We start from the raw sequence: 26,490 nt of genomic DNA, 5'->3' as shown, positions 1-26,490 counted from the left end.
CAATGACATTTGGAAACTGTGCTACCCTGTAGAACACCAGTTTGGTTTGTTGCAATGGTTGGAGGTATTGGGGAATGATATATATTGTTTGACTTTGCTCGCCATAATGTCCAGGAACCTGCAAAAGAACCTGGACAGGGCACTTTGTGACAACCCTGACACTGCTATGACCACCTGGTAACTGCCAGTGGCTAAGAGGTGTAGACAACACAACACCTGCACATGTGGTGAGATTGCGTTTCTTCTGAGTGTTGGAACCTGTAGCTGAGGTGGTAACTCAGCAATTAAGTCATGTATCACCTGACTTCTGAGTCTGTACCTTTCATGGCTCTCTTCCTCTTTCTGCCCAAACAGGGTGACCCTCACCCTAAATATCCTGTCTCCCCCTCCTTCCCTACCTCACTGCGAAAATCCTAATCCTCCTTGCCAAAACATACAGGGACACCATTCTGAAGGAACCTGATGCATTTTGGGTACCTTTTTATAGTTTTCACCTGATTACCACCTGCTCCGATTCAAAGGTAATTGCATTTCCTAAATGGCTATTTTGCGACTAGTCGCCATTAGGAAATATGTTATACTTGTGCTTTGCAATTCGCATTTAGGAAATCGCTATTTGCAATTTACTATTTTGGGATTACCAAAATCCAATGTTTACTTGGTAAGATTCGCATTTTGCACCACACACAGGCCCTTCGTACATTGCGATGTGGCATTTCGCATTTTCCCAACGGCCCAAAATAGCGATTTACATTGTTAAGAAATGCAGAATACTTTTGTATATATGTGCTTCATGATTTCAACAACACTTTTCACCTTGCTTTAGACACAAATGAGATCATCCACGAATTCCGTGCAGTTAAATATGCTGAATTAACAAAATTTATCAACTGAGTAATTTCTATGAATATCACTATGTTAATCGCAGGCTTAGTACACTTTAGTGTATGTAATTAATAAGAATATAGAGTAAGATTAAAAAGAGCAGAATATCTTGTCTTGATGTTCTTATGCACACTTCAGCATCAAGTTTCCAAAATGTTAATTTTGTCTTGCTGATATTGTGTAAAGTTATATACAATGGACTGTACCTATACATTGTATTCTAATTGTTAGATGTCTAATGTTGTTGTAGAATACAGAATTTCTGTAGACTACTTCTTTGCACCCAACATGATCCTCACCCTTATATTAAAGATATATTTAATTGTAATCTATAATATAACGTTTCTACACTTCAGAATTTCTTTGCAAATGTCTTTCATAATCTTAGCACTTTTCATATTGTTTAATCTGACAGTAACTCAATTCATTAATGAGTTATGCTGAGAGACACTGACTGGGGCTACACAATTTTGTGAAGAACCATAGAATGACTCCTCTAGTAGCTCTTGACAATGTTACATGTTCTTGGCTAGGCTACAAAAAGAGGGATTTAAGAACAAACAGAGACACTTTGAGTCACCTAGGATTGTGAATAGCTGAGTTTGTGTGTGTTAAATTTTACTTAAAACACAGGTATTACCCATTAAACTTCAGTTATTCAAATGTGAGCATTTTGTAAAAGATAAAAAGGAATACTGGGTTTAAGAGAATCAGTAGGGGATAACACTAGTGAAAAGCCATGAAGAACTACAATTGAGTCTCAATTATTTAACAGCAACATATTCAATGATAACAGAAGTCTAGTAGAAACAGCTCCCCAAATATTGCCCACATAAAGGACCTTATTCACTTCTGATTGCTGGCAGTCTGACAGTAAAACTGCACTCAACAAGAAACCCAGGGAACCTTTACATTCTTTTACGAGGGCTTGGATCTACTTGCAATTTTTCACTGAGATGGCCGTCATAGAAATTACTGTATTAATCCAGTTCAGTCACTAGTATTGATTTGCAAATCTAAATCAATCTGCAACCTACAAAATGTGTATCATAATTCCAAATAGGTAAATCAGTTATTGAGGTTTTAAAGTTATGTTGCAAATATTGTACTCCCATTATGTACTGTAGATTAGCAGCCATTTTCTGATAATTGATTAGTCCATCTATATAGTAATAGCTCAGAAGTATTTTTTCTCTAAATTAAAAATTGACATATAGATTTACGAAAATTCGATAATTGTTCAACGTCCCCTCAAAACTTAAGGTGCTCAACATATCTGATTGCAAACAGCTAAGGGCCGGGGTAAATGAGCAAAGGACTCAAATAGCAAGCACTGGCATAGCAAATATATCTGGCTCCTTTGCAAGTGAAAGTGCTACTTTCTTGACCAATGAGTTTTGGTGTATAGATCTGGGGATGATAGTGTGTGTGAATGTGAGACTAAGTCACTGGTTGGATGGTTGAGTAGATCAATTAATGGATCAGTGACTGAGTGTATGGATTATCCATTATGTCTGGGCAGTGCATGAAGGGGTGAATACATTTTGGAATAAGTGTGAGTGTTCATGGACAAAAAGCTGCATGCGCAGGTCAATGGGTGATAATATTACAAAAATGACCAATGTTATGGCAGTGTAACCATTACAATGAGGGCTGATCATCATTGTGCCAACAATACCCTACACATTTACTCAATTATACCAGTGTAAATATAACACTAAGGGTCTAGTTATGACTTTTGGTGGTGCGGCAGTGCCAACTGCCGTGCCACTACTCCTCCGAAAGTCACTGCCACCCACCTGCCAGATTGCAACTAATTATGTGGTTTGGCTGGTGGGCCGGCGGCGTGGAGGTCCCGCTAGAGTGCGTCTTTCAAAGGCGGCAGTGCCTTTGAAAGACACACCGCAATGGGAATGCAACACAGGGTTCCTGCATGGCATGGACTCGAAAGTCCCTGTCATGCACGAACCTGGGTGCATGCACACAGGGGGGTGCATGTTGTGCCCCCCCTATGTTCACCCCCAGGCCGGGGGGCACAGGAGGTCCTGTAGGGCCCCTTTTCTTTCAGCCCTGCCAGCCTTTTCATTGAGGAAAGACCTTCATGAAACTGCTGGCTGTCTTGATACTTGTAATATGCTTGGCGGTGCTGCAGCGGCACCACCTGCATATTACATAGTCCCTGACCACCATGCCACTGCCAGGAACCGGCAGTTCCCTGGCGGAGCTGGCAGTCCAATTACAATCCAACAGCCTAAGTCATAATCGGGCGGTCTGCCTGCCGGTGCGGTGGGGGCTGGACCGCCACCGCCCCACCATCACAGATCTAGCGGTCCGACTCATAATTTGGCCCTAAGTGTCAGCCCCACTGTGCCAGGCATGCTTAAAATATATCCACCATTATGCCAGAGTCAACATTACACAGTAGTGGGCACTAATGTTCTGACCACAATATGTGAAGAATTTTCACCATAGTGCACGTTCAGATTTTTCCTCTCACTAAGCAATCAATATTTCACATTAGATTTACACCACCACTCATTTATCCCAACTACATATTTATATTTTCACCTTCACTCAGTAATTCTTAGTGCATGGTAAGATTTGAACCATTACTCAGTCTGGAATAAATGTTCAAATTTGCAATCAGTATCTTGAGTCTGGGCCTAGATTTGCACCATCACTTAGAAGATTTGGCTGTATGAAAGTAACCACAGTGCCTTTGATGGATCAGCACCTCCCCCCAGTGCCTTGAGACCCTTACGGGTGAGTAGTCATGCTGTACACGACACTTGATTGATTGATTGTAACTGCAACATCTCTCATTAATCCTCACTGCATGTTCAGATTTGAACCATACTATGTAACCCCATCTATGTGTGTGCTTAGATTTGTCCTATCATTCAGTAATAAATCTGCACGTTCAAATTTGCACAATTACAAACTAATCCTCAGTTATTACCCAGATGAGCACCATCACCCAGAAAGAATCACTGAATTCTGATGTTTGCACAGTGTTAGAACAGTGCTCACTCATCTGCTCTGCCTTCAGTCCAAGTCCAATGCATGTGCACTGGTAATGCAAACATGCGGGTGTGGAGGGAAAGTGAATAACTCACTTGACTGTCATTGCCTGATCCCTGTCCTGATGGATGACTGTCAAGGTCAGGCTCCGGAGTAAGCACATATTCACCACTGCCAGTCTATGGACCCCGGGACGGACTGGGAACCCAAAGCAGCCCTGGCAATTTTGTCAGAACACCCCCCCTGGCTGGTGATAGTGGTGGTAGGAGGGGTGCAAGTGTGCAAGTGTGAAGCACTGCTGTTTTTGCTTCTGGGGGCCAATATTCCAGTACTGCTGCTAAACTGGCCCCAGTAACAAAACCAGCCTACACCACTCCAAAACTGACCCCCACCCTTCCAGCCTCCTGGGTAAATGGCCAATGTCCTCAATGGTCAGTCAGGCCCTGTATGGACCTAGTCTGATACTGCACTACCAGCACTGCAGCTATTGACCCACAGTACAACTTAAAAACAAATTGTTTGCATCAGGGTGCCTCATGAAATCACATTGTTTTTAGTGCTGGTACACAGTGCACTGGAGCAGTCACCAAATTGATCTCCTCCTGCTCAGTCCTTGCTCCAAGTCCAATATGTGAGCACTGATTTGAACACACAATTTGGAGCAGAGGCAGAGGGGATAAGAGACTCGTTTGTCACTGTCCCAGCCCCACTAAATTCCATCAAGATTGATGGCAATGGTGAGGCCTAATTGTGCAGCCCCCCACCTAGTGGATAAAGAGGGGGGTACTAGGATTACCGCAATACCAGTGTGTATCTTCTATGACAAGGCTCTGGACTGGGTCCACTCCTTCCTTACCAGCCAAACACAGCGTGCCAGACTACGTCCATTCCTCACAGAACCTACAGAGATCAGCTGCGGAGTGCCCCAGGGCTACTCCCTGAGCCTCAACCTCTTCAAAATCTACATGGCCTCCCTCGAAGCCATCGTCAGAAACCACGGACTCAACATTGTCTCCTCTGCCAACGACACCCAGCTCATCCTCTCCCTCACCAACGAACCCACAGCCGCCAGAATCAACTTTCACAGCACGATGAAGGCCATTGCCAACTGGAGGAAAGATAGCTGCCTCAAGCTCATCTCGGACAAGACCGAAGTTCTCATACTGGCACCCACTCCCTCAGCCTCGGATGACTCCTAGTGACCCGCCGTACTGGGTGCCCCTCCCACCCCTATGGACCACACATGCAACCTCGGCATCATACTGGACTTCTCGCTCAAAATGATCGGCCAGTTCAACGCCTTATCCTCATCCTGCTTCCACACGCTCGGCCTGCTTCAAAAGACATTCAGATGGATCCCCACAGAATCCAGAAAGTCGGTCACTCCCACACTCATCACCAGCAAACTTGACTATGTCAATGCACTCTACGCTGGCGTCACCCAAAAACAGCTCAGGAAACTACAGAACGTTCAAAACGCCGCCGCCAGGCTGGTTCTCAACATCCTCCGCTGCAGCCACATCACCAAACACCTTTGAAAACTATACTTGCTCCAGGTCAACAAGAGAATCATCTTCAAGCTCCGCACACATGCCTATAAAGCTCTCCACAACAGCATATCTGAACCACCGCCTCTCATTCCACGTACCCGCCAGACTACTTTGCTTCGCCCAACTTGCCCTGGCCACCGTCCCCCCGATCCACATCCCACAGATCCACCATAACCCGAGGAAAATCCTTCACCTACCTCGCCACAACGACCTGGATCAGCCTGCCCCTCCGACTGCATCTCCATGCCCAGACAGATCAGCAGCTCCCCCGCAGCGGCTTGAGACCATCACGGGTGAGTAGCCACACTATGCAAAGCCTGATTGATTGATTGATATCTTCCTGATGAGGTGGACATCAGCCATGTTGCATCCCTGAGGAATGCCAGCCATAAAAATGTTTTATGATAGCCACCGTGCATGTGTGTGCCTTCTTGTGATGGAATGTCTTAATTTAAAAAAAAATCTTTACAAGATGGCTGCTGGTCATGCATGCGCAACCACAGTGGCCATCTTGTAATAGATTAATTTTTTATTTTTTGGATAATCCAAAGGAAGATTCCTGCTGTGTATGCATATGTTTGAGCAGTAGCCATTTTGGAGGGGTTTGGCTTTGTCAATACTTGTAAAGCAATTCAATCATTCATTAAGCATTTTCAAAGGCTAAAGCATGAGAAGTGGTGCCACATAGCAGTTGGTGGCAGAGGATGAAGGCATCAGCTGCATCCTGAGCCTGGGGGGTGGGCGGGAGATGGCAGGGGAGGGAGAGAATGACAGCAAGTGGTGGGGAGGCAGAAGAATATTGCCAACAGTAGAGAAGCTACGTTACTTTAGAGCAGCAATTAAAGACCCCTGTTACCTTTTGTGAAATGCCATAGCCTGAAGCTGTAAGGGCAGAGCCAGTAAGTTCTGGATCTGTTCTAGAATCACAGTCCGATGGTTCTTTTTAGCAGCATGTAAGCGTAGGAGGGAGAAAAGTTGTAATTATCACTAGTCAATTCAACAGGAATTCTTTTGAAACATAGTAAACACAGACAACTATGTAAGGTTAGTTAATTTATTACAAAGCCAGAAATAATTGTGCATAAAGTCACATCAAAACGAGAGTGTAAAAATACATGGGATTCATCATAACGCCAAATCTGTGAATAAGATTGAGGCAATGCAGCATAAACAAGACAATGCCGGCGTGCAATTTAGTGAATACTTTTTCTCTTAAGCGCCCCTGGCATAATCTGAATTGGGAATAATTTCAAATCCATCTTGCTGCCACCTCTCCAGCCGTTCCGGCTGACCCTAATGAGGCCAATTCAGTCTTCTCCAATTGGATCACTCAGCCTTTGGATGGCCTTATTCCAGCCAAGTTGTCCATGAACCGTCATACTAAATCTAACCCTTGGTACAACATTAAATTACCTGCCTTACATAAGATCTGTAAGAAGCTGGAGAGAACCTGCAGACGGGACTTTGACCCTACCTCCAAGGATCTCTACCGCGCTGACGTTAAGCGGTACCATAGGGCTATCCACGTTGAGCGCGCAGCGTTCTACGCAGAGCAAATCAGCAGGAGCACTAATCCGGCTAAGAGCATTTTTATGATAGTCTCGGATCTAAAAACCCAGAAAGACGCCATAGGCTCGTTGATTACCTCCGACCGGCAATGCAATGAGCTGACAACCTTCTTTGTCAGGAAGGTTGAGGACATTCATTAAAGCTTAGCTATGGTCCTTATAGGCCCCCCTGAGACATCCTGCGACTCCACCAATGGTATCTGTTGTAATCCATGGAACGTTCCGTTATTTCCCCCCCCTCCTGATCCTTCCTGTTGGCACTTCCCCTCCCATTGTGTGAAGATTCTATTGCTAACTCCCTCGTTTGACTCTGGTGACTGGAGGGATTGGACTGTGTTGGTGGTGTATAATAAAGTCACTTTTCTTACCTGAATTTCTTGACTTTACAACACTGGCGGTGAGCACTGCGGGGGGGCAGTTGCACCACCATACCCTGCTGATTCAGCATTATTCAGTCTTGTCCAGTCGTTTCTGTGAGGAGATTCAGTGATTGCAGCGGAACTTCCTGGTCCTGCGGATGCTGTTTGGTGTTGGCAGCCAATACAGGTTATCTTCGTGTCAAAAGAAGGAGCCTTCTTCAGCGAAGTAAGTGTGGGCTGTGCGGCGCCTCCGTGAACTCTGTCCTCACTGTGCGAGAGGCTGGCGATTTCACTGAAATTGATTCAGGAGTCTCCGTGTTTACGCTGCGTGTTGTTGGCGGCGATTGGGAAGGATTCCTGTACACACATGCATTGAGGAGTTGCATTAAGCCAGATATGTTTTCTCCCCAACATTCTTTCATGAAGTAGTGGCTGCGCGGCGCTCTGTGGAATTTTTCCTTACCGGTGAGCGGAGTTGGCGACTCCTCACAAGGGTTGCTTCTAAGTGTTTCCACGTTATCTTCCATGTGGCGGCGATTGGCAAGGCTTATATTATGTCCACATAGTGGGAGGTACATACACCCACAAACCTTTTCGTTTCCTTGTTCTTTCATTGTGCGTTAGGACCGGCATTTCTTGGTGAGAATATCCCTCAGCAGTCGAGCGCCCCGTGTGGCTTTATGTTCCTGTCAGCAGATTCATCAAAGTGACAGGAAAAACTACTTATTTTCCTCTTCTTCACTTTCCAAAGGAAGTCTCCAGTGATGGGAATTTGAGGCCACGCATATAGGCACAGCTTTTTACCACTTCCTATCTACAAGCCTCTGTTGTTCATGTACTGTTAATTTTTCCATACTGTTGTGGCTAGTACAGAAGGAGCACACGCTGATAGGCACAGCTTATTCTATAATTGCCTATCAATCCTGTGGGGTTCATCTATAACTGTACACTCTGCTCATTTTATTATCGTTGGAGTACACGCTGATAGGCACAGCTTATTCTATATTGCCTATCAATCCTGTGGGGTTCATCCATGGAATAGTTACTCTGCTAATTTTATCATTGTGGCCACATATTTTATTCGACAATTCTATAAGTATACATTGCAGGAATTTTTACACATTGATGGGTACAGTTGTGTCTGCCGTTTTCTTACCAGCAAAGGAATGTTGCACGCTGATAGGCTCAAGTTGTTTACATAATTTGCGCAATTGTTATTTTATGCCTGTCATAATTGTTGTGAAATACTGTCTCATACATTATTGCACTGAATTTATTTTAGGTTGTGGTTTAAGGTGATTTTTTCCAGCCATTCTGTAAGTTTTACGGTTAACTGTTTTATAAGGTGGTTTTCATATACAACACAAGTTCTAAGTTTAAGTTGGAAAGCAGGTTTTGTATAAATTCACCGTGGCTGCGCTAAACATGACGTTACCTCCTCCTTTTCTAAATGAAGAAGGTGATCCTACTATATGTTGGAAAGATTGGAGAGTAATATTTGAATCATATTTGATAGCGATAGGAGGAGAAAAGTTTTCAAATTTTAGGAAGCAGCACATTCTACTGCATAACCTAGGAGTAGAAGGCAGGAAGATTTACAATAACTTAGAAGGCCCTGACACTGAGGATGAAGGAGGAAGTGAAGGTGATTTCAACGTGTACTTAGCTACGATGAACAAACTGGAGAAGTATTTTGGTAAAGCAATAAATGTAGTGTTGGAAAGGCACAATTTTTTTTCAAGAACTAAAGGTAAAAGTGAAAAGGTAAAATCTTATATTGCAGCACTAAAGGGTTTATCCAAGACTTGTGAGTTCGAAGGGCTAACCGATTCTCTTATTAGAGACCAATTAGTCAGATGCACGAACAATCATAAAATTCAAGAGAAGTTATTGACAGGTAATCCGGATCTGAAACAAGCAATCGAGATAGCTTTAAGCGTTGAACACACAGCTGAATGTATAAAAGAAATAAATGTAACTGATGAATCCAAATGTCATGAGGTTAATACTATTGTGAAACAAGAATCTTCAAAGGAGAAAGATCTCAAACAGAAAAAAAATGTAAGCACAAATTCCAAAATGAAGTGTTATAGGTGTGGAAACCCAGCACATTTGGCCAATAGTCCTTCTTGTCCTGCAAAGAGTGCGACATGCCATAAGTGTGGAAAGAAGGGACACATAGCCAGAGCATGTCATGAAAACTCAAAAAGAGTTTCTCTGATAGAATCAGAAACCATACCTGCAAACACAAAATTGGTGTTCCAAGTAGAAGATAAAGATAGTACAGTCAAATTTCCAGAATGCACTATCACAGTAGACAACAAGTTGGTCAGAGTTTTCGCTGATTCATGCTCCCCATACACCTTATTAGACGGTAAAGTATTTGAAGAGTTGTTTCCCAATAAGTTAGGAACACTTGAAGAAGCGGACATAAAACCCAGAGGGTATGGGGGAGACCTTATTTCACTGCTAGGGATGACCACTATGAGAATTGAATATAAAGGTAGAAGCACAGTTGGCAAAATGTATGTATCTGAAAAAGGGTCCAATTTAATTGGGTGGAAACATCAAAAAGACCTAGGTATGAAGCTCGATCCCAACAGCAGTGATCAAGTTCTTTTAGTGGATAGATCAGTATGTGGCCAAGTTGTATGTGAAGAATTTCCGGAAGTATTTACAAATAAATTAGGGCTACTTAAAGATTACCAGCATTGCATTAAACTTAAAGACAAGGCCAAGGCCATTACCCATAAAGTAAGGCCAATTCCTCATTTAATGCATGAACCGTTACAGAAAGAGCTAAATAGACTACTAGAGCTAGGAGTCATAGAACTAATAGAGTGCTCTCAATGGTTATCCCCCATTGTGATCACGACTAAGGCTGCTAGCAAAGAAATTAGACTTTGCATTGACCTTAGGGACCTAAATAAAAATATTTGGGTAGATAGGCACCCGTTACCCAGAATACATAAAATCCTTACCCTCATTAAAGATGCTAGTCATTTCAGTGTCCTTGATTTATCATCGGCATATCACCAAGTGGAATTGCACCCTGAGTGCCGTCACCTAACTTCAATCATTACACCAATGGGAGCATTCCAATATCTCCGAATGCCTTTTGGGCTAGCATCTGCTGCGGCTGCATTTCAAAGAATTATGCAGCACGTGCTCAAAGACGTACCCGGTACTCTGTGTTTTTAAGATGACATTTTGATTTTTGGCAGAGATGATCTCGAACACAATGACAGGTTGAGGATTAACCTACAAAAGTTGAGCCAAGCGGGACTGACATTAAAAAGAGACAAGTGCCAAATAGGAGTAAAATCTGTAGAATATTTAAGGCATACCATTTCCAGTGAAGGAATAAAACCCAAAATGAATCTGGTGGAAGCCATACTCGAAGCAGCTGCTCCCACCAATGTAGAGGAATTGAAATCCTTTTTAGTATTATCTGAGTATTATTCTAAATTTATTCAAAATTATGCCAGCAGGGTGGAGCCATTGCGTAATCTCCTCAAAATTAAACACCTTTTGATTGGAATGAAGACTGCAAAAAGGCATTTTCGGATATCAAAATTTGCATTACCCAAGCTCCTTTCCTAGGTAGATTTGATCCTACAAAAACTACCTATCTCTCCACAGATGCCAGCAATAAAGGGTTAGGAGCCAGTCTGACACAAAAGATAGGAAACACAGAACAAGTGATTGCGTTTGCCTCTAGAACATTAAAAGGTGCCGAGCAAAACTACTCAGTAATTGAAAAAGAGGCGTTGGCTTGTTTTTGGGCTGCTAACCATTTTAAATTCTTTCTGTGGGGGATACCTTTTACTATCAAAACAGACCACAAACCTTTCACCTATGTATTCACAACCAAAGGTTCCACCAGGTTGACACCTAGGATAGCTAAATGGATGATAGGACTGGAAGGGTTCAACTTCAAAGTGGAATATGTACCAGGAAGAGCCAACGTGATAGCTGATTTTCTTTCTCGTGCCCCCATAAAGGTTGATTGTGACACGAGGGATGAAGGAGGTGATGTAGTGGTGTTAGAGGTAACTGGATTGATAAAGAAAGAATGGGAAAACCAACAAAAACTTGACAGTACATCAAGAACCTTAAAAGAACTCATCAAAAATGGGTGGCCGGAGCGGAAGAACATGTTGCCTGACCCGGTGGGTAGATTCTGGGAAGTGAGGCAAGAAATGAGCATAATTAATGAAACCATATACCGTGGAGGGAAAATTGTACCCCCTGAAGGTATAAGAGACAAAATCATTACTCTAGCGCACATACGGCATCTTGGTCGGAGTTTAACTAAAAACAAAGTAAGGGAAGAATACTGGTGGCCAGGTATGGACAGAAAGGTGGAGAATATAGTTAAAAACTGTGTAGACTGTGCCAAAGGTGACAAAACGCTGTCTATAAGGAAACCTCCATTGTCACCGGTTGAAGTTCCAGACCGTCCATGGTCCAAACTGGCATTGGACATTATTGGACCTCTAAACCTTAGACAAGCTACTGATTTATCCTGGTCCTCATGGACTATCACTCAAGGTGGGTGGTAACCAAATGGGTAAGCATTATTGATACAAAAAATCTAATTCAATTTTTAAAAGAGACTTTCTATGAAGAGGGTATACCAGATTCTATTGTAATGGACAATGGGGTCCAATTTACCTCAGACTTAATGAAGAACTTCCTGTTTGACCTACGAATTAACCATCTTAAAACAGCGTTATATTGTCCCAGAGCTAATGGTTTGGTAAAACGCATGAACACGGTCATCAAAGAATGTCTACAAAGAGCAGAAGCCACAGGTATAGCTGCCAAGCAAGCCTTGCAAGAAATAATATGGGCATACAGAACTGCACCTAACACAATCACACGAGTTTCACCTTTTGTGTCTCTAAAAGGAAGGAAACCTAAGACCAACCTCACAGCAGGGTGGCTGCGCAAGACATACAACTGCAAGATAGACAGGTCGGACATCACAAGGAAAATTGTAAATCAACAAGAGAAATACAAAATGAGGTATGACCATAACAAGAGCATCAAGGCACCATCATTTAAACCAGGAGAGTGGGTTCGTATAGACTTACCACCGGCTAAAAGGAGAAATTATTCTAGATTTTCTGAGCCTGTCAAAATTGCAAGTGTAGGAAGAAATGTTGTCCATTTGGAAAATGGACAAACGTGGGGAATGGACAGAGTGGTAAATTGCAAACCTCCCCAGATGGGGGATGGAGTAGCTGTGTCCTCGTCTACTAACTTTGACATTATGCGCAGATCGACAAGAAACATCAGATATCCTTCATGGCACAAAGACTATAGTACAAGTTAACTTTATCTCTATATCAACTTTTTACACCTTAGTTGGTGCATCATTTACATGTTCAAATTAATTGTTTCTCTGTTTAATATTGTTTTTTCCGCTGTTTCTTCCTCTGCCCAGGGAGATGTGTTGTAATCCATGGAACGTTCCGTTATTTCCCCCCCTCCTGATCCTTCCTGTTGGTACTTCCCCTCCCATTGTGTGAAGATTCTATTGCTGCCTCCCTCGTTTGACTCTGGTGACTGGAGGGATTGGACTGTGTTGGTGGTGTATAATAAAGTCACTTTTCTTACCTGAATTTCTTGACTTTACAACAGTATCCTTGAGGTTCTTTCCCCCATTACTCAAGAGGATCTACTTACACTTTGTTCCAAAGTTAAGCCAGGCTCCCCTGCTGATCCCCTGAAGCCTGACCCATTCCGAAAAATTTTACCCACCATCATACACTCATTGGAACAGGTGATCAACGGTTCCCTGAGTGCAGCGGCCGTGCCCAAGTCTTGGAAACATTATAAACAAAACTGGTCCCAGCACAAAACAAACCATATAAAATAAGCATCAATAAACATTTAGACAGAAAACTGAAGAAAGTTCAAGTGTTATTTTAATCACACTGAACCAACGTAAGCATGTAGTTGATTCAATTATTTAGATACACATCTTTTCAACAAATAATGAATGTGCCCCGAAAGGGAGGGAAAGAAGGGGGAGGGGGGTTTGTGATTGAGTGTGGAATTTAAGGGAAAAGTAAGAACAATAGTGTATCCACTTAATCACAATCGAATTAGAACGTTAGAAACACGAATCCACTGTCGTGTAACCCAAGAGCCGTCCAAGAACAGCCTTGATGGAGCCGTGGCCACTATTCCACGTGTTTGGGTAAAGAAACGGGGCTGTGCCTCCACTGGATACCCAATCCTCGTAGTCGAGCCTCACTTCATGAATGAGAAAGGCAGCCACTCATTCATGAAGTGAGGCTCGACTACGAGGATTCATTCTCTGGTGGGTACCCAGTGTTCTTGGACGGCTCTTGGATTACACGACAGTGGATTCGTGTTTCTAACGTTGAGTGCCTTTCCCCCCCTCTTTTTCCACATGCACCCTAGTCCTGAGGAAGACCCCACTTTGTAAGGTCCAAGTGTACATCTACACGAATCAAGGGGTCGAAACGTCGACACAACATTACTGCCAGTATCATCACTAGTACATGGTGCACTGTGATTTTCATTATACATGGCGTTTTTTGAATTTGTTTACATTGTATCTTATGATGGGTTCTATGTGTAACATGTGGCATTGATTAAATAATGCCGACCAATTCGGTTGTGATTAAGTGGATACACTATTGTTCTTACTTTTCCCTTAAATTCCACACTCAATCAAAAACTCCCCTCCCCCTCCTTTCCCTCCCTTTCGGGGCACATTCATTATTTGTTGAAAAGATGTGTATCTAAATAATTGAATAAACTACATGCTTACGTTGGTTCAGTGTGATTAAAATAACACTTGAACTTTCTTCAGTTTTCTGTCAAAATGTTTATTGATGCTTATTTTATATGGTTTGTTTTGTGCTGGGACCAGTTTTGTTTATACTGTTCTATACACAGGTCCCAGTGATTTTGGGTTGACCCCTTCTTTAACCAAGTCTTGGAAACAGGCCAGGGTAATACCGCTGCTTAACCCCTTCGATGCGAGTGACGGAGCGGTTCCGTCATGCGCGTCGGTTGCGCTGTGCGCATGACGGAACCGCTCCGTCACGGCCCCGCCCGCGCACGGAACCTTCAGCACGGCGCGGTAATCCGCGCCGCGCTGAAGGGGTTAAGAAACCTTTCTTAGACCCCAAAAAACCTGAAAGCTTTCGGCCTATCTCCCTGTTACCTTGGACTGCGAAGATTACAGAGGCCTACATCAATTCCCTTCTCACAGAATATCTTACTGCAAATCACAGGCTTGACCCCTCTCAAAATGTTTTTTGCCCCGGCCACAGCACTTTTGGCCATGACTGAACATCTTTGGAAAGCCTTAGACGCGGGGCAGTCGTCGGCACTGATCCTTTTGGATCTCAGTGCCGCGTTTGACACGGTGTCTCACGCCATTTTGCTGAGTCGTCTGTCGGAAGCTGGAGTTACTGGCTCAGCATTTAAGTGGCTTTCATCCTTCCTTGCGGACAGGACGTTTCAGGTGATTGCCCCCCCCCTTTTGCTTCTGGTACTTTTCCTATAGGTCAAGGGGCCCCACAAGGCTCGTCCCTGAGCCCTCAGCTCTTCAATCTCTATGTCCAACCTCTGGCCGGAGTAGCCAAGAGCAAAGGGCTGACCATGGTCTCTTATGCCGACAATACACAGTTGGTGGTGGCTCTCTCGAGCTACCCCAAGCAGGATACCAGGAAATTTCGGGGCGACCTCTCGGCAGTTGCCGAGTGAATGACCACCAACCGTCTCCAACTGAATGCCAACAAGTCGGAGGTGTTGTTGGTGGGAGGGAACCATGACCGCTGGAACGAGCTATGGTGGCCAAAGAGTCTAGGCACTGCCCCTGTCCCTAAGCCTGTAGTGAAGAACCTAGGGGTCTGGATGGACACTTCACTCAATTTTCAGACTCAGACCAAAAAGGTGGCGGGAACTTGTTTTGATCTGCTGCGCGGACTCAAACCTATCCTGGGCTTCTTTGATGCCCCGACGAGGCAGATCATTATCCAGGCCTTGATCCTGTCTAGACTCGATTATGCCTGCTCTTTATATCTGGGAGTTAACAAGTCTGAAATACAGAGGCTACAGAGAGTCCAGATGGCGGCCGCAAGATCCCTCCTTGACCTGCGCAGAACCTGTTCAGTTACAGGTGCCATCCGCCGCATCCACTGGTTGCCTGTGGCCAGGCGAATTGGGTTTAAGGTACTGTGTATAGCCTACAACATCCTGAAATTAGCATCCCCGCAAATCTTGACCGACCTTCTCTTACCCTATACACCCACGCGATCGCTTCGATCTATGGGACAATGCCTGGTAGTGACCCCCACGTGAGAAGGGTTCGTGCCGGTGGCATCTCTTTTCGTAACAGAGCCGGCATTCTCTGGAATTTTTCGCCGGCCCATATTCGTGGGCTCACTAACTATCTCCATTTTAGGAAAGCCATCAAAACATTTCTTTTTCCTTCTCTGTAGGCCTCCCTGTGCCTTCCGTGCGTGCTATTCTCTTGCTGCTTAGCGCCGGGACGCCTCTTAGCTGGGGCAGCTGTTGCGCTTTATAAACTCCTAACATAACATAACATAACATAACATTAATTCAAGAAATAGGATGCAGAGGATCAGAAAGCATGAGTCAAAATTTCCCTGCATCGAGGGTTGATGAATATGAAGCATCAATCTATCCCTACTCTACCACTACAATGGGATCCCTACTTAAGCATCTTCCGGGGCAAGACATAAAGGTGTCAGTCTGTGGAATCTCCCAAAGAATGCTCTCCACGTAAAGCTACAGAGACAGTGCTTGTTCTAAGATGCTCTCTCTCCGAAGGTAGAGAAGAAGTGGGCTCTTCCCTACTCTAACATTGCATTATTACAGGTATCTTCCCAAGAGTCCTTGCAGGTCACGCCATCCACTCTGGAAGTCATCTCAAAGGTAATTGTCCATGGGATAGCAGTGTTCCTGAACTGCAACATGCTGACCTTGATTTCAAGGCCTCCTCCGGTGTGAAAACACAACAATTTTCCTTAAAGGCTTTCGCTCACGATGTATCTCCTTCTCTCTCATTGCCTGACTAAAACACAAAGACATTATGCTAGCTAAGAAGGGTGTTTCTTCCACCTGCAACACAAAAAATGAGAAATAATGAAATCGACAGCACACATTAATTCAACGATTAATTCTCAAGTGAGAGCCTTCAGAGAAATGCATTTCAGGCCTACAAGACTTCAGCTAACATAAGAAAAATGGCATATGAGCTAAACGAAATTCCTCAGGAAATAAGGCCCATTCGATTATTGCTTTACCTACGTATGACATGTCACAATTAATGATGATTTTAATACATGAATGGATGTTAATACCACAACACAAGCTCTTCAAGTTAATATTTTCGGCTAGTTAAATTTACTTTCCGTTAGTTTTCCATATGATTATTTAAAGGCCTAAACACATCACGTTCATATTACATTTGGAAATTCTAACACCTCACGTTAATACAACAAAGGATTATATGTGGGTTTGCTCTACACGTGGCAATATAGTGCATCGCTACAAATAAAATGCAATCTCTGCTACATCAAAGTACACCCCACCCTGTCAATGGCAATTGTTAAAAAAAATGTCAATAGTCAAAAGTAGAAGATAAAGATAGTACAGTCAAATTTCCAGAATGCACTATCACAGTAGACAACAAGTTGGTCAGAGTTTTCGCTGATTCATGCTCCCCATACACCTTATTAGACGGTAAAGTATTTGAAGAGTTGTTTCCCAATAAGTTAGGAACACTTGAAGAAGCGGACATAAAACCCAGAGGGTATGGGGGAGACCTTATTTCACTGCTAGGGATGACCACTATGAGAATTGAATATAAAGGTAGAAGCACAGTTGGCAAAATTTATGTATCTGAAAAAGGGTCCAATTTAATTGGGTGGAAACATCAAAAAGACCTAGGTATGAAGCTCGATCCCAACAGCAGTGATCAAGTTCTTTTAGTGGATAGATCAGTATGTGGCCAAGTTGTATGTGAAGAATTTCCGGAAGTATTTACAAATAAATTAGGGCTACTTAAAGATTACCAGCATTGCATTAAACTTAAAGACAAGGCCAAGGCCATTACCCATAAAGTAAGGCCAATTCCTCATTTAATGCATGAACCGTTACAGAAAGAGCTAAATAGACTACTAGAGCTAGGAGTCATAGAACTAATAGAGTGCTCTCAATGGTTATCCCCCATTGTGATCACGACTAAGGCTGCTAGCAAAGAAATTAGACTTTGCATTGACCTTAGGGACCTAAATAAAAATATTTGGGTAGATAGGCACCCGTTACCCAGAATACATAAAATCCTTACCCTCATTAAAGATGCTAGTCATTTCAGTGTCCTTGATTTATCATCGGCATATCACCAAGTGGAATTGCACCCTGAGTGCCGTCACCTAACTTCAATCATTACACCAATGGGAGCATTCCAATATCTCCGAATGCCTTTTGGGCTAGCATCTGCTGCGGCTGCATTTCAAAGAATTATGCAGCACGTGCTCAAAGACGTACCCGGTACTCTGTGTTTTTAAGATGACATTTTGATTTTTGGCAGAGATGATCTCGAACACAATGACAGGTTGAGGATTAACCTACAAAAGTTGAGCCAAGCGGGACTGACATTAAAAAGAGACAAGTGCCAAATAGGAGTAAAATCTGTAGAATATTTAAGGCATACCATTTCCAGTGAAGGAATAAAACCCAAAATGAATCTGGTGGAAGCCATACTCGAAGCAGCTGCTCCCACCAATGTAGAGGAATTGAAATCCTTTTTAGTATTATCTGAGTATTATTCTAAATTTATTCAAAATTATGCCAGCAGGGTGGAGCCATTGCGTAATCTCCTCAAAATTAAACACCTTTTGATTGGAATGAAGACTGCAAAAAGGCATTTTCGGATATCAAAATTTGCATTACCCAAGCTCCTTTCCTAGGTAGATTTGATCCTACAAAAACTACCTATCTCTCCACAGATGCCAGCAATAAAGGGTTAGGAGCCAGTCTGACACAAAAGATAGGAAACACAGAACAAGTGATTGCGTTTGCCTCTAGAACATTAAAAGGTTCCGAGCAAAACTACTCAGTAATTGAAAAAGAGGCGTTGGCTTGTTTTTGGGCTGCTAACCATTTTAAATTCTTTCTGTGGGGGATACCTTTTACTATCAAAACAGACCACAAACCTTTCACCTATGTATTCACAACCAAAGGTTCCACCAGGTTGACACCTAGGATAGCTAAATGGATGATAGGACTGGAAGGGTTCAACTTCAAAGTGGAATATGTACCAGGAAGAGCCAACGTGATAGCTGATTTTCTTTCTCGTGCCCCCATAAAGGTTGATTGTGACACGAGGGATGAAGGAGGTGATGTAGTGGTGTTAGAGGTAACTGGATTGATAAAGAAAGAATGGGAAAACCAACAAAAACTTGACAGTACATCAAGAACCTTAAAAGAACTCATCAAAAATGGGTGGCCGGAGCGGAAGAACATGTTGCCTGACCCGGTGGGTAGATTCTGGGAAGTGAGGCAAGAAATGAGCATAATTAATGAAACCATATACCGTGGCGGGAAAATTGTACCCCCTGAAGGTATAAGAGACAAAATCATTACTCTAGCGCACATACGGCATCTTGGTCGGAGTTTAACTAAAAACAAAGTAAGGGAAGAATACTGGTGGCCAGGTATGGACAGAAAGGTGGAGAATATAGTTAAAAACTGTGTAGACTGTGCCAAAGGTGACAAAACGCTGTCTATAAGGAAACCTCCATTGTCACCGGTTGAAGTTCCAGACCGTCCATGGTCCAAACTGGCATTGGACATTATTGGACCTCTAAACCTTAGACAAGCTACTGATTTATCCTGGTCCTCATGGACTATCACTCAAGGTGGGTGGTAACCAAATGGGTAAGCATTATTGATACAAAAAATCTAATTCAATTTTTAAAAGAGACTTTCTATGAAGAGGGTATACCAGATTCTATTGTAATGGACAATGGGGTCCAATTTACCTCAGACTTAATGAAGAACTTCCTGTTTGACCTACGAATTAACCATCTTAAAACAGCGTTATATTGTCCCAGAGCTAATGGTTTGGTAGAACGCATGAACCGGGTCATCAAAGAATGTCTACAAAGAGCAGAAGCCACAGGTATAGCTGCCAAGCAAGCCTTGCAAGAAATAATATGGGCATACAGAACTGCACCTAACACAATCACACGAGTTTCACCTTTTGTGTCTCTAAAAGGAAGGAAACCTAAGACCAACCTCACAGCAGGGTGGCTGCGCAAGACATACAACTGCAAGATAGACAGGTCGGACATCACAAGGAAAATTGTAAATCAACAAGAGAAATACAAAATGAGGTATGACCATAACAAGAGCATCAAGGCACCATCATTTAAACCAGGAGAGTGGGTTCGTATAGACTTACCACCGGCTAAAAGGAGAAATTATTCTAGATTTTCTGAGCCTGTCAAAATTGCAAGTGTAGGAAGAAATGTTGTCCATTTGGAAAATGGACAAACGTGGGGAATGGACAGAGTGGTAAATTGCAAACCTCCCCAGATGGGGGATGGAGTAGCTGTGTCCTCGTCTACTAACTTTGACATTATGCGCAGATGGACAAGAAACATCAGATATCCTTCATGGCACAAAGACTATAGTACAAGTTAACTTTATCTCTATATCAACTTTTTACACCTTAGTTGGTGCATCATTTACATGTTCAAATTAATTGTTTCTCTGTCTAATATTGTTTTTTCCGCTGTTTCTTCCTCTGCCCAGGGAGATGTGTTGTAATCCATGGAACGTTCCGTTATTTCCCCCCCTCCTGATCCTTCCTGTTGGTACTTCCCCTCCCATTGTGTGAAGATTCTATTGCTGCCTCCCTCGTTTGACTCTGGTGACTGGAGGGATTGGACTGTGTTGGTGGTGTATAATAAAGTCACTTTTCTTACCTGAATTTCTTGACTTTACAACAGTATCCTTGAGGTTCTTTCCCCCATTACTCAAGAGGATCTACTTACACTTTGTTCCAAAGTTAAGCCAGGCTCCCCTGCTGATCCCCTGAAGCCTGACCCATTCCGAAAAATTTTACCTACCATCATACACTCATTGGAACAGGTGATCAACGGTTCCCTGAGTGCAGCGGCCGTGCCCAAGTCTTGGAAACATTATAAACAAAACTGGTCCCAGCACAAAACAAACCATATAAAATAAGCATCAATAAACATTTAGACAGAAAACTGAAGAAAGTTCAAGTGTTATTTTAATCACACTGAACCAACGTAAGCATGTAGTTGATTCAATTATTTAGATACACATCTTTTCAACAAATAATGAATGTGCCCCGAAAGGGAGGGAAAGAAGGGGGAGGGGGGTTTGTGATTGAGTGTGGAATTTAAGGGAAAAGTAAGAACAATAGTGTATCCACTTAATCACAATCGAATTAGAACGTTAGAAACACGAATCCACTGTCGTGTAACCCAAGAGCCGTCCAAGAACAGCCTTGATGGAGCCGTGGCCACTATTCCACGTGTTTGGGTAAAGAAACGGGGCTGTGCCTCCACTGGATACCCAATCCTCGTAGTCGAGCCTCACTTCATGAATGAGAAAGGCAGCCACTCATTCATGAAGTGAGGCTCGACTACGAGGATTCATTCTCTGGTGGGTACCCAGTGTTCTTGGACGGCTCTTGGATTACACGACAGTGGATTCGTGTTTCTAACGTTGAGTGCCTTTCCCCCCCCTCTTTTTCCACATGCACCCTAGTCCTGAGGAAGACCCCACTTTGTAAGGTCCAAGTGTACATCTACACGAATCAAGGGGTCGAAACGTCGACACAACATTACTGCCAGTATCATCACTAGTACATGGTGCACTGTGATTTTCATTATACATGGCGTTTTTCGAATTTGTTTACATTGTATCTTATGATGGGTTCTATGTGTAACATGTGGCATTGATTAAATAATGCCGACCAATTCGGTTGTGATTAAGTGGATACACTATTGTTCTTACTTTTCCCTTAAATTCCACACTCAATCAAAAACTCCCCTCCCCCTCCTTTCCCTCCCTTTCGGGGCACATTCATTATTTGTTGAAAAGATGTGTATCTAAATAATTGAATAAACTACATGCTTACGTTGGTTCAGTGTGATTAAAATAACACTTGAACTTTCTTCAGTTTTCTGTCTAAATGTTTATTGATGCTTATTTTATATGGTTTGTTTTGTGCTGGGACCAGTTTTGTTTATACTGTTCTATACACAGGTCCCAGTGATTTTGGGTTGACCCCTTCTTTAACCAAGTCTTGGAAACAGGCCAGGGTAATACCGCTGCTTAACCCCTTCGATGCGAGTGACGGAGCGGTTCCGTCATGCGCGTCGGTTGCGCTGTGCGCATGACGGAACCGCTCCGTCACGGCCCCGCCCGCGCACGGAACCTTCAGCACGGCGCGGTAATCCGCGCCGCGCTGAAGGGGTTAAGAAACCTTTCTTAGACCCCAAAAAACCTGAAAGCTTTCGGCCTATCTCCCTGTTACCTTGGACTGCGAAGATTACAGAGGCCTACATCAATTCCCTTCTCACAGAATATCTTACTGCAAATCACAGGCTTGACCCCTCTCAAAATGTTTTTTGCCCCGGCAACAGCACTTTTGGCCATGACTGAACATCTTTGGAAAGCCTTAGACGCGGGGCAGTCGTCGGCACTGATCCTTTTGGATCTCAGTGCCGCGTTTGACACGGTGTCTCACGCCATTTTGCTGAGTCGTCTGTCGGAAGCTGGAGTTACTGGCTCAGCATTTAAGTGGCTTTCATCCTTCCTTGCGGACAGGACGTTTCAGGTGATTGCCCCCCCCCCCCCCTTTTGCTTCTGGTACTTTTCCTATAGGTCAAGGGGCCCCACAAGGCTCGTCCCTGAGCCCTCAGCTCTTCAATCTCTATGTCCAACCTCTGGCCGGAGTAGCCAAGAGCAAAGGGCTGACCATGGTCTCTTATGCCGACAATACACAGTTGGTGGTGGCTCTCTCGAGCTACCCCAAGCAGGATACCAGGAAATTTCGGGGCGACCTCTCGGCAGTTGCCGAGTGAATGACCACCAACCGTCTCCAACTGAATGCCAACAAGTCGGAGGTGTTGTTGGTGGGAGGGAACCATGACCGCTGGAACGAGCTATGGTGGCCAAAGAGTCTAGGCACTGCCCCTGTCCCTAAGCCTGTAGTGAAGAACCTAGGGGTCTGGATGGACACTTCACTCAATTTTCAGACTCAGACCAAAAAGGTGGCGGGAACTTGTTTTGATCTGCTGCGCGGACTCAAACCTATCCTGGGCTTCTTTGATGCCCCGACGAGGCAGATCATTATCCAGGCCTTGATCCTGTCTAGACTCGATTATGCCTGCTCTTTATATCTGGGAGTTAACAAGTCTGAAATACAGAGGCTACAGAGAGTCCAGATGGCGGCCGCAAGATCCCTCCTTGACCTGCGCAGAACCTGTTCAGTTACAGGTGCCATCCGCCGCATCCACTGGTTGCCTGTGGCCAGGCGAATTGGGTTTAAGGTACTGTGTATAGCCTACAACATCCTGAAATTAGCATCCCCGCAAATCTTGACCGACCTTCTCTTACCCTATACACCCACGCGATCGCTTCGATCTATGGGACAATGCCTGGTAGTGACCCCCACGTGAGAAGGGTTCGTGCCGGTGGCATCTCTTTTCGTAACAGAGCCGGCATTCTCTGGAATTTTTCGCCGGCCCATATTCGTGGGCTCACTAACTATCTCCATTTTAGGAAAGCCATCAAAACATTTCTTTTTCCTTCTCTGTAGGCCTCCCTGTGCCTTCCGTGCGTGCTATTCTCTTGCTGCTTAGCGCCGGGACGCCTCTTAGCTGGGGCAGCTGTTGCGCTTTATAAACTCCTAACATAACATAACATAACATAACATTAATTCAAGAAATAGGATGCAGAGGATCAGAAAGCATGAGTCAAAATTTCCCTGCATCGAGGGTTGATGAATATGAAGCATCAATCTATCCCTACTCTACCACTACAATGGGATCCCTACTTAAGCATCTTCCGGGGCAAGACATAAAGGTGTCAGTCTGTGGAATCTCCCAAAGAATGCTCTCCACGTAAAGCTACAGAGACAGTGCTTGTTCTAAGATGCTCTCTCTCCGAAGGTAGAGAAGAAGTGGGCTCTTCCCTACTCTAACATTGCATTATTACAGGTATCTTCCCAAGAGTCCTTGCAGGTCACGCCATCCACTCTGGAAGTCATCTCAAAGGTAATTGTCCATGGGATAGCAGTGTTCCTGAACTGCAACATGCTGACCTTGATTTCAAGGCCTCCTCCGGTGTGAAAACACAACAATTTTCCTTAAAGGCTTTCGCTCACGATGTATCTCCTTCTCTCTCATTGCCTGACTAAAACACAAAGACATTATGCTAGCTAAGAAGGGTGTTTCTTCCACCTGCAACACAAAAAATGAGAAATAATGAAATCGACAGCACACATTAATTCAACGATTAATTCTCAAGTGAGAGCCTTCAGAGAAATGCATTTCAGGCCTACAAGACTTCAGCTAACATAAGAAAAATGGCATATGAGCTTAACGAAATTCCTCAGGAAATAAGGCCCATTCGATTATTGCTTTACCTACGTATGACATGTCACAATTAATGATGATTTTAATACATGAATGGATGTTAATACCACAACACAAGCTCTTCAAGTTAATATTTTCGGCTAGTTAAATTTACTTTCCGTTAGTTTTCCATATGATTATTTAAAGGCCTAAACACATCACGTTCATATTACATTTGGAAATTCTAACACCTCACGTTAATACAACAAAGGATTATATGTGGGTTTGCTCTACACGTGGCAATATAGTGCATCGCTACAAATAAAATGCAATCTCTGCTACATCAAAGTACACCCCACCCTGTCAATGGCAATTGTTAAAAAAAATGTCAATAGTCAAAGGCTGAATGGTGCTGACCAAAAGTTCATACTGTATGCATGTATGTGTATGAATGCTGTTCTGGATTGCTAACATTTACAGCAGAGCTAAAAAGAATCTAGGTGAGGGAATATGCCTCATTTTCCTGCATGCTTTTTTTACGCATGCCATTACAACGCGGTCATTACAACGACCGCGTTGTAACAACGCATGCCATTACTCCGCAAGTCGGAACAACGACTTGCTCTGGGGGGGCGCTGGATTTTGGAATTGTATCATTTACTATTCCAACTCTAGTCTGTGCAACTGTAAGGAAGGTTTTGGATTTTAATTCCAACACCCTATGACCCCTAGACCAAGTCGTTGTTCCGACTTGCGGAGTAATGGCATGCGTTGTAACGGCATGCGGTTATCCAGTTTTGGGGTAAACGATGTTTACCAGGTGAGGCAGCTATATTTACAAATAGCTTGCTTTTCTGCATTCATAACACATCATGCATAGTTCCATTCCATGCAAATCTATGTCATATTGTTATATTTTGATAAAATCGTTCATTCTTTCAGATAATGTGGTCAGAAATAATATTTCTGCAGGAACAAAGCTGCATTTAGAGAACAACGTTTTCATCATTTGTCAAATTAATATGTGTGCTTATTTTGTGCAGGTATTGCATCTCTGTGCACTGTGGCAGTCATAGCCGTGGAACGTGTGATCGTGGTTTGCAAGCCCTTGGGGACAGTGACGTTTTCTAGCCGGCAAGCAGCGGCTGGAGTGATCATCTCCTGGCTGTGGTCTCTCATATGGAACACCCCACCTCTCTTTGGCTGGGGTAGCTATGAGCTGGAAGGGGTGGAGACATCCTGCGCTCCCAACTGGTACAGCAGTGACCCGTTCAATGTTTCATACATAATCTGTTACTTCTCCTTCTGCTGCTCCATTCCTTTTATCACCATTGTGGTTTCATATGGATACCTGATGTGGACCCTGAGACAGGTAAAATCAAAAGAGCAACTCAATTTCGACAGCTAAGTGGTTTACAGAAAAGTGAGGGGGGCAGCACTTACGCTGATAATAGGGAGTTGCTTTAGGGCGCCGTCACTAGTAAGTACCAGATAGTGTCTAATGGCTTTAAATATGGCCCTGTTGCTTGTAGAAGTAGGGGTTGCCAAAACAGCAAAAACTTTGCCTGGGGGTTTGAATGTCCTGTACTGGAGCTGAAAATGGGCAGTGGGTCCAGAGAAAGTGAAAGAGATATTATTGAACTATTTGTTTTTTGACAGGAATTGATGTGGAAAGCAAAGAAGCTTATCTTCAAAAGAAGGCTAAAGCATCTTGGCATTGATGCATATGGAAGGCTGCAGGAGGCAGCAGTGCTGTGGGCCATGACTGCATACATTTTCCAATGGCGTGTAATGGAGACAATTATATTTTAGACCACTTTGTATCTAGTGTACTAGCCAATGGAATGAACACATTTTGAAGAAGTTATTACTACCGGTTCTGCAATAGGGAAAAGAGATTCTGAAACCATTAAAAAAACAGAGACATTTTTCACTTAGAAATAATTTTACACATATAAGATCTATGAAGATTAATTCAGCAACAACCTCTGCCAACTCATTTTGCACTATTTACCCAGCTTTACAATAAAGAAGAGGACAGGCTGGTTTTACGTCAAACTTAGCTTAATCTCTCCCATTTGAAAAGTGAAGAAATGTATTTGGTCCACTCCTTCATTCTTTAAACAGCTCCTTTAGTTATGGTCTGTGACCTGACCTGTCTTTTCCCTCGGCTGCTGGCCCTGGCAGCAGGCATTGGGACGTCAGAACTCTACTGTAGTAAGTTATTACTTCTAATGTAATATATTTTATAATACATGGGATTCTGTAATCACTGTATAAATAGAAGTCACTAATTTCTTTTTATGATGCACCAAGTCGCCGATAATAAAGAAAAGACGTCAGAGCTCGACTGTCAAAAGGTTATTACAGTTGAGTTCTGACCTCACAAAGCCTGCGGTCAGAGCGAGCAGCCCAGGGGAAAGGCTGTCAGGTCAGGGAGCATAACTAACGCAGCTGTTTAAAGCAA

General features: G+C 43.4%; 1 protein-coding gene across 1 annotated transcript in view; it reads left to right on the top strand.

Moving 5' to 3' along the window:
• LOC146797563 (parapinopsin-like) overlaps positions 1-26,490 on the top strand; it is a 130,234-nt gene that overhangs the window by 50,298 nt on the left and 53,446 nt on the right. Inside the window, exon 2 of the mRNA XM_085624636.1 lies at positions 25,067-25,395. Within this exon, the coding sequence (XP_085480762.1) occupies positions 25,067-25,395 (329 nt within the window). The remainder of the gene's footprint in view (positions 1-25,066; positions 25,396-26,490) is intronic.

This window comes from Triturus cristatus, chromosome 9 (genome assembly GCF_964204655.1).
Source record: "Triturus cristatus chromosome 9, aTriCri1.1, whole genome shotgun sequence".
Taxonomy (NCBI): domain Eukaryota; kingdom Metazoa; phylum Chordata; class Amphibia; order Caudata; family Salamandridae; genus Triturus; species Triturus cristatus.
This window is presented reverse-complemented; position numbering and strand designations above follow the sequence as displayed.